This window comes from Nymphaea colorata, chromosome 9 (genome assembly GCF_008831285.2).
Source record: "Nymphaea colorata isolate Beijing-Zhang1983 chromosome 9, ASM883128v2, whole genome shotgun sequence".
NCBI classification, from domain to species: domain Eukaryota; kingdom Viridiplantae; phylum Streptophyta; class Magnoliopsida; order Nymphaeales; family Nymphaeaceae; genus Nymphaea; species Nymphaea colorata.
This window is the reverse complement of record NC_045146.1, coordinates 11,903,325-11,912,286: the sequence shown is the minus strand read 5'-3', so window position 1 is coordinate 11,912,286 and position 8,962 is coordinate 11,903,325. Positions and strand designations below refer to the sequence as shown.

Genomic DNA, 8,962 nt, shown 5'->3' with positions numbered 1-8,962 from the left:
TACCTTGGAATAACCATCCTGAATTCTGTTTCTTAGGAAAAATAGCTTTCCCTTGTGATTTCCCCAAACAGGAAGGGGAACGCGTCCTACTCAGGCGAAAGGGAAAACCCGAGGTCGGCTTCCTTCGTCTTCTCTCTCAGAGCGGCCGGAGGACGACGACTGGCGGCGCAACTCAATGACCTCATCATCATCATCTTCATCCCCTTCCTTGCAGATTCTCAGTACCCTCTCTTTCTCTCTGTTTCCCTGTCTTTCTCTGTCTCTGTTTCTCTTTGCTGAGATATTTTGGTTGCGAAAACTTTTTTTGCAGCGAGAGAACCAAGTGGGTTCTCTCTGAGCACCGGCCCACCGTTTGCAGATGGCCATCCCGGCGTCAAGCTCCAGGGCTCACCCTGCTCCTCGTCGTCCTTCAGCCCCGACGGCTCTCTGCTTCTCGCCGTCACCGACAGCAACGCCGCCGTGAGGCTCTATGACACCTCAACCTTCGCCGAGACCCTCTCTTTCCAGATCGCGGGCGTCGCTGCCGCGGTCATCTCCCCCCGGTCCACCTACCTACAGACCTTCCGCAAGCCATCCCCGGGCTCGCAACAGGAGAAGAATGTTGTTCTCTGGAACACCACCACTTCCGCTCCCGTCTACGAGTTGTTCCAGAAGAATATCTCCAAGACCACGTGGTGCGTTGGCCCGTCTTTTCATTTTCTCCATCACTTGGTTTACTTATTCTGAGCCATGCTGAGGCTGTTTGCCTGCTGAACGATCAGGCCGACTATCAGATTCAGCGATGATGAATCCGTTGCTTGCCGGATGGCGACAAACGAGATACAGTTCTTCGACGCCAAGGACTTTTCGAAGGGCATCCTCTACAGGCTCAGGATCCCTGGACTAGTAGCAATGGAGCTTCCGAAGTCGCCTGCCTCTCATGTTGCGGCGTTCGTTCCGGAATCGAAGGTCTCAATCGTTCTTTGCATCTAGCCCTCTATCTTGCTGAGCCAGATTTTGCATTCTTCGCATTCCTCTGTTGTTCAATGGAACCTTTTCTCTTTTGTTTGGTGATTTTTTTTTTTTACCTGTTGGCTTCTTGGATCAGGGAATTCCTGCCAGCGTTCAGATTTTCTCGTGCGAGAAGAATTTACAGAGCCAGGCGGTTGCGCGGCGGAGCTTCTTCCGCTGCTCCTCGGTACAGATGCTATGGAATCGCGGCTCCACGGGCCTTCTGGTGGTGGCGCAGTCGGACGTGGATAAGAGCAACCAGAGTTACTATGGGGAGACGAAATTGAATTACTTGACGACTGATGGAAGCCATGAAGGACACGTTCCTCTGAGTATAGCTCTTATGCTGCAGTCTTCCGATTCTTTGGAATCGAGCTTATTTTTTAGATTTCGTTAATCCTGAAACTCATCAAGGTGAAATTTTTGGCGGTTTTGCAGGGAAGGAAGGGCCAGTTCATGATGTTCAATGGTCACCTTTGGGTACTGAATTCGTCGTTGTTTATGGATGTATCCTTGGTTCTGAGTCTCTTCTTTCTTTCCCATTTTTGGCAGAGAGAAGTAAAGGAATTCCATTAAAATGTTCATAACCCCTTTTTGCTATACGTGTTTCTATTCCTTAATTTTATTACAGTTATGCCTGCAAAGGTGACCTTATTTGACAAGAAATGCAATCCAATCTTTGAGCTTGGAACTGGACCGTACAACACTCTCAGATGGAATCCTAGAGGAAAACGTATCCTTTATAAGCATTTCGATTTTCTGATGATCATGCTTGAATACTAGTATGCTTTCTGATGATTATGTCTGAATACAGGTTAGTTATATCGGTGCCTAAGATTATACTGACATTGTTAATGGCCATATGGTTGCATTTTTTTCTTTTCCTTGTTGTTGATATATTGCTTTTCATGGTAAATTTTTCATTAGTTGGGATTGTTGGCCTTGATCCCATTTCCCAGTCCTATGTGTGGCAGGGTTTGGTAATTTACCTGGTGACATGGTGAGTTAAGCAAATTTTGTGGAGCCTGTTGATGGTATTGCTTTACTGGTCTTATGATTCGAGTTTGTTTCTGTCATGTGCTTTTTCCTCAGTGAACTTATTATTCGGGTTCTGCAATGGTTATGCTTAAGTATCTTTTCTTGCTTTTTAAGTAATGTTAAGTGTTGTCTCTTCTAAAAAGAGGCACTGCTTGTTTCTGGACTCACAGAGTTTGAAGTTTGCTATCATTCGCTAGGCTCTCAATGATAAAATGTGTGAACATCAGATGCCGCCTGCTTGAGTCTTCAATAGATTTGCAGACTTCTTTTATGCTTACAGGAGTAGCATATGTGTCATACACCTGTAGTGCTCATTTATTAAAAATAGTTGCTGCCCAATGACACCACAAGTCCTTGAAGTGTTGCTGGACTGGTGTTCATGTTATCAGATCAAGTTATGAGATGTACCACTATATGCTAGTTTTAAGTAGCGGTGTCTGTTGGCTTCACATTCTAAATGGATGCCTTAGATTTAGAGTGTATAGAAGATGTCACCGTGTTTTCATGATGTTATTTTGATTTCCTGGAAAGCCTAACCGCATCTATGTACCTCATGGTTGACAAATTTGGTTTTGTACAGATCAACTATAGTTACACAAGTTGATGCATCTATATACACTGCAGTGCGAATCTTTTGGGATGGCAGTTTTACTTATAAAGCTTGACATGCTTTCATATCATATCTTTCTGGTTTTTTAATTTCCTTCTTTATATGGTGTTTTGTTCATTTTGCATGCAGGCCCTTAACAAATTGTCATGCTGCAGATATTTTGGTTTAATTTATCTTTTCTCTGCTGGCGTTCTTTAACCCATTAGCTGTGTTGTCAATTCAGTACTGCAAAATTAGGTGCCAAATCTTTGGCTGATGTTTGTTATGTAAGAGAAGTCTGATCTCAATAATAAACTAAAAGGTACTTCTGGGGTTGATAATGTCATTGACCAGGTGCAGCTGTCTGAAAAGGCTTTGTTTTTGTGCTTTTCGAAGCTAAGTTAACACTTATTTAGCCCTAACTTTGTGCATGATATCGGATCAGCCTCATGAAAGCGAGTGCCTTTTGCATAAGTTGCTTTCAACTAGTTTCTAGATAATGATGTTGAAGAAGGCTGTGAGGCCTTTACAGAAGGCTGGAAGGTTGTGCAGGCCGTAACTAAATCTTTTGCATCCTGGTTCATTTTGTTTTTAGATTTACAGATCTAGGCCCAATTGCTCAGATTTATTATAATGTCCAACTTAGATTCTTTTGTTTATTGCATGCAAATTTCTCCTTTTTTCAGCTCTATTGTGCAAGTGACTAGTTTATGCTATTAAAAACTTCACTGTTAAAAGTTCAGAACATTCATAAATGACCATGTTCATTCTAGGGAATCCTCTGGGAGCATCACCTTGCTTACCATAGCCTTTTTTTTTTGTGTGTTTTGGAAACTCAGTAAGCCCTTATGTTTTATGCCTTGATTAACATTGTATTTGGTCCTCTCTGTTTGGTGATGCCCAATATAAATTTCAACTCCTTGTTCTTTGCTGTTTTGCTGGCGTAATATCTAATTTTTGCTTTTCAGTTCCTGTCACATCATATTTCTTCACTTGGATAAAATCTCTTGGACAGCCTTTACTTGGATTTCTTGAATTCATCGACATATCTTTCTTTTTAATTTCCACCATTTTCTTTCTTGAAATTGCATGTGATGATTAGCCTTTTCCAATAATTGGTTGGGCACCTGTTCTTTTCCTGTATCAAAAGCTATGTTGTAAAGTTAGTCTTGATGCTTGATTTTATCAAATCCAGTTTGTGCTGTCATTCATCCTCTGGCATGTTTGACTATTGCATCTAAGTCTGTTATACTGAGGCCAGAAACCTTCATGGCTCGTTGACCTTATTATGCAATGATCGTCTTTTCAAACCATGGTTGATTGGCTTCCTTGTTCTCCATTCCATTTGTAGCTAAATTGCTTTGGCCATCTGAATAGAATGGAAAAGGGAAAAAGCCTTTACCAACTTGTCCAGATAAATTTTTTGCTTAAAGTGACAATTTTTTATGCATTGATTATAAGTGAGGATATTAAGTACATCTTATTTATCAAATACTTAAGTAATACCTCATCTGCAGGCCTTTTGGGACTGCTCTGAAAAAAAATTACTTGGAACTACAAAATCTGAATGCTCTGTAACATGTGAATGGTCTCCTGATGGGCGGTATTTGATGACTGCTACAACTGCTCCTAGATTACAGATAGACAATGGGTATGTATTGGAATAGTATTGGCAACTATAAGAAAAAGTTAATTTTGTTGGAAATATTTAAGGGACTGACATGTAGCACCTTTCAGGATTAAAATTTTTCACCATGATGGGTCCTTATACTATAAGAAGATGTATGACAAGCTTTATCAGGTCAGGATTCAACTGTGAAGTAAAATTCCATTTTAGCATCATTCCCAATTTTTGCGACTTTTTTGTGGTAATCCTCTGCAGGCAGAGTGGAAACCAGAGGCACTTGATAAATTTGGTGATGTTGAAGAACTCACAAAAGCAGTCAAAGAGAGCTTCAAGATTGATTCCAGTAACAAAGGTAAACAAAATGAGCATATTTTTTGGTTGTGTTGGTACCGTTAATTGATAGTTGGTTCTTCTTGAAGGTTCAAAGCCTTTACGGCCTGCACAACCTTCACAGCCTTCTGTAAAAGCCAGCAATCCTCCACAGAAAGCTGCTGCCTATCGCCCACCACATGCCAAATCTGTAGCTGCAGTTCAGGCAGAGGTACTACATTCTTATAATACTGAGTTCTCACATAAACATGTAATTCCAACACTGATTTGATTCTGGATCTTACCCTGTGGCAGCTTTTTGGGGAAACTGGTCCATCTGAGTAAGTTGCCTTCCGCCTGTGTTTAAGCAAAAGTAGTTTTTCCACTTCTTGCATTTTATTAGAGAACAAGGTCTTCTTTCTTAACTATCCTTGAATGATGGTTTCTTTTAGGGAAATAAGTAAGAATGCATTGAGAAACAAGAAGAAGAGGGAAAAACAACGTGAGAAAAAGGCTGCAGAAGCAGCATCTTCTATTAATGGCTCTTGATCTCCCTGAAATTATGCCAAATATGCTAGTCAATTGGGAGGCTGCTGGGAGCTGATTATATAGTCACTGCTTTGAAATTATTCGCTGGGTGCTGATGAAGCTCTTTGACAGCTTGGCCTTTCGCCTTGCAGACGAATGCTGAGTGTTGCTCTTAGTTGCATTATGATCCAGGTTCCCAAGGGATTCCAAATTTTGGGGTGCATATAAGTAGAAAAGAATACTTAATTTCTGTAAAAAGATTTGGCATTGCACCATGAGTCTATGATTGTGCACGTCCACAGTTTCTGAGGACTTTCTTTTGACGTCTTGGATTTCTTTATGATGGGTTGATGCACTTCCAGCTCTTTTAAGCTAAGCTGTCAAGCGTGGTGTCAGATCTGAAATTCTTGGACTCACTGGTGAGGTGAGAAGTGCTGTACCCTTTGAAATGCTTGTAGCCTCTGAAATTTTTGCACTTTTTGTCTTTATTTTTGACATCTGCAACATTGAGGTGCTTAATGTTAATAAATCCGTGGTTGCAATTCTCCTATTGGTGAGTTAATAATTGCCGTGGTTACATTACAAAAACTTGTATGCTGCGGGCCTACTTTTTGGCCGAAGACTCCCATTTAACTCTGTCCTAGGCCTCACTCGGTATTACATTTGAACACCCATATAATATAGAATACAATACATAGATATGACCGGTTTTGTGTCTATATGGTGTGTGTGTGTGCTCTGACTGATACTGTTTGGCACAAGTCAAGCAACTCTTTTTATCCATTTCCTATGCACGTTACCAATGCTCACTGTTGAACACATAATGAGTAAAATAGAGGTGTTGAATTCTTAAAATCTAGTTACTTGAAGTGAAAAAGTTGGATTTTCGTCCACCCAATTAGCTGAGTTTAAGACCTCTAGGCTGTGCTTGCGTGCCTCCATTTGAGATTTGAGATCGTGTTTGTATGCCTGGGTCTGAGGCGATTTGAGATCTCAGACGCGTGGACTTCAATAGGGATCTCAAGTCCCTTGTTCGAAAGCTGGCAAGAGGAATCCATTGATATGAAGTCAGGAATACGTCCACTTCGTAGCGACTCATGGATTTGGGAGGTGAGGAGGGTCTTGTTTCCAAGGTTTCGAATATGCAGTTTGCCTGAAAGGTGAATTTAAAGTGGTGTTGGAGTCGCATCTGACCCTTGAATATGTGAGCAGGAACAATGGAACCCCTCAATGATTGATAATTGAATGTCCTTGGTCTCATTGTAATACCGTAGTGATAGTGGGAGTGTTTGACAAAAGAATAAGTCAGATTCTTGATCACATGTCATCCTTATCATCAAACTTGGAGAGAGCTTAACCGGTTCACTAAAGCTAATATATGGTTTTATGCCCGCATGATTGTACATTTCGGTACTGCAGTTTTGTCTAATGTACATGCATGAAATTGATGAGCCTAAACAGTCAGTCCTGTTTTCAATTACTTTATACATAACCAGTTGTGCTTGATGCTGTTGTATTGCATCGAACAGCAATGACCAACAATATCATGATAGGCCTTAAAAATGCAAAACTGGATGCAGCATCTGGCCACTGGCATTCAAATATACTTGAAAGAATGGTTTGACATAGACAATTGGTTTCAAGAAGGGCCTAAGATTGGCATATTGTCACTAAAATAAATGAAACTAAGTTGACATGATATGGAAATTTCTTATGTGTTATTAAGGTTACGAGACCTTGCAAGTTTGAAGTATTTTCCTTACCACAAAACGTAGAGGACCTCCAGTTAGAGGAAGAAAAATCGGCCACTGAATTGAATTCACGAGAAATTGAACTGTATTTCACAGATCCAGTATATCAAAAATGACAAAAACTTTCTTGCCAGATCTTACCTATTTGCGACCCTAATTATACACCATAAATATCCATGCAAGTGGCCTGAGCTTGATGTAATTGATCAGCAGAAAAGCATTATTTTAATTTGAAGGTGTCCTGGTTCTCTGTTTTAAAGTGGCCCAACATGCTTGTCCAAATCAAATTTCTTATTGCAACACCTATCAATCAAACAGAGTTGTATAATTGCACGAAGACTTGCCTTCTTGGAAGAGCATCATTCACCATAAAGGATCTCACATTGTAAAGACACTTTTTGTATGAACCCACATGCAACAACCAACACCATAGATATATTTATAAAAAAAGAGAGGAGTACTGCAAAAAAAAAAAAAAAAAAAAGGCTGCAGACTATGAATTTTTCCCATACCACAAAAGAAGGGTTCATGTCATAGAGAAAGACTGAAAGGTGGAGAACTTTAGGAACCAAATGGGTCTAGTTTTCATGAAAAATGAATTGGCCTGTACCCAATCCAGCTAACCATCCAATAATGACCCATATCAGTGAACTCTGAGATCAGAGAAGCTTCACTTGCCTGGGCCACAAATAACAGCTCTGGGCCACAAATAACTTGCTTTGGTAAATTTGAGATCACATGTTTATACCTTGTAATATAAAGAAAATAAAGTTAATTTTCATGTTCAACCTTAGCTGCTTCTGGGCAAAAAATATGGAATGTTATTTATTAGTCACAATAAAAATGGGGCAGGGACGTATTTTTTTACAGAAAAAACTAAAGAAAAAGCCAAAAAGAAATAAATTCTTTGACAGATTAGTTGGGAGAACCGATGACCGTAGCTTGTGCTACCCTGACCTTATCATTCAGCTTTGTATTTCGACCACATGCAAACGATAAACTTAGATTTGTCGACTCATTCGAGATGTAGGAAAAAACGTTCATAGGTTATTCATGCGCATATTGGAATTGTATCACTCCGCCTTTGATAAATCTAACTGCATAGAACAAGAACACAAAATATACGAAAGAACAAGAACATAAAAGTTATCAAAATAGATCAAATTTGCAAAAATTTGCCTTATACCTCTGGTTTTAGTTGGATCGAGCAGCCTTCCCTTCCTCAAGTCATACATAATCAGAGCTCACATCTAGTCAGAACTGGACTTGCACCCGGTTTTCTGAACCAAACTCAGAGTAGCATAGGGCCTTCCATTTTACATGTTTACGAGTCTTCATCAGATCTTGGAGTTGGTCCGAGTGTCTAGAGCGAGACTGCGTACCTGATCCAGATCCAAATCAACAACTGAATGTTACTTTCTTCGACAAAGCGATCCAAGTTCAAGTTGGTAGTCATATAAAGCCGATGGATGCGTGACAAGGGTTTTGGATCTTCATGGCGCCCACATACATGGTGGGTCCAAACTGCTTGGACCTCGGTCCAGGAAAGGGGAAGCAAAAACTTTAGCAGCAGAAAAATGGGGGTGGGGGCATGATAGAAGAGCCCATATCCAGTTAGGCCCCTCCCCACATCCACATGTCGTGGCAGCTACTCTCTCTCTGCTAGCTTAACATGCAAACCTTTAATTTCTGCGGGACCCGATACTCAAAACAGATCATACTATATAAAATTCATAAAAACGAAAGGAAGGAAGCAAACGATTCGGACCCTGGATCCAGAACCAAATGAACCACTGACTTAAAAGCGGGTCAAATGGAACTAAATCTATATGGGTTTGAGTTCTTTTTTTTTTTTTTTTTTCTATTTTTTAAAAATTTGGAAAACAATGTAATAAAATATAGAAAAAAAAAATAGGGGAGAACGTGGCGACGAGTCAGAGAGGATGAAGCAGCGTTCTCGGGTGAGAAAGAGAAAGAAGAAGGGTTGGATTGACCGGTTCGTGTGGAGAGGGAACAGCCATGATATTGATTGGTTGTCGAGGCAACCAATCTGGACCTTCTTTCTCACGTGCCACCCTCTCTGCCTGCACGTGACATCATCCGCACCGTTGGAAAGGTGCGGTGATCCCT

The 8,962-nt window shown here is 40.6% G+C and overlaps 1 protein-coding gene across 1 annotated transcript; it reads left to right on the top strand.

The window, feature by feature from the left end:
* LOC116260877 (eukaryotic translation initiation factor 2A) lies at positions 1–5,631 on the top strand. The gene is made up of 13 exons (XM_031639397.2): positions 1–221; positions 311–674; positions 762–948; positions 1,088–1,322; positions 1,429–1,497; positions 1,622–1,723; positions 1,950–1,990; positions 4,135–4,268; positions 4,355–4,418; positions 4,500–4,596; positions 4,664–4,785; positions 4,869–4,894; positions 5,006–5,631. The coding sequence occupies exons 1-13, from the start codon at positions 176–178 to the stop codon at positions 5,100–5,102; spliced, it is 1,584 nt and encodes a 527-aa protein (XP_031495257.1). The 5' UTR covers positions 1–175; the 3' UTR covers positions 5,103–5,631.
* The last annotated feature ends 3,331 nt before the right edge of the window (positions 5,632–8,962 follow it).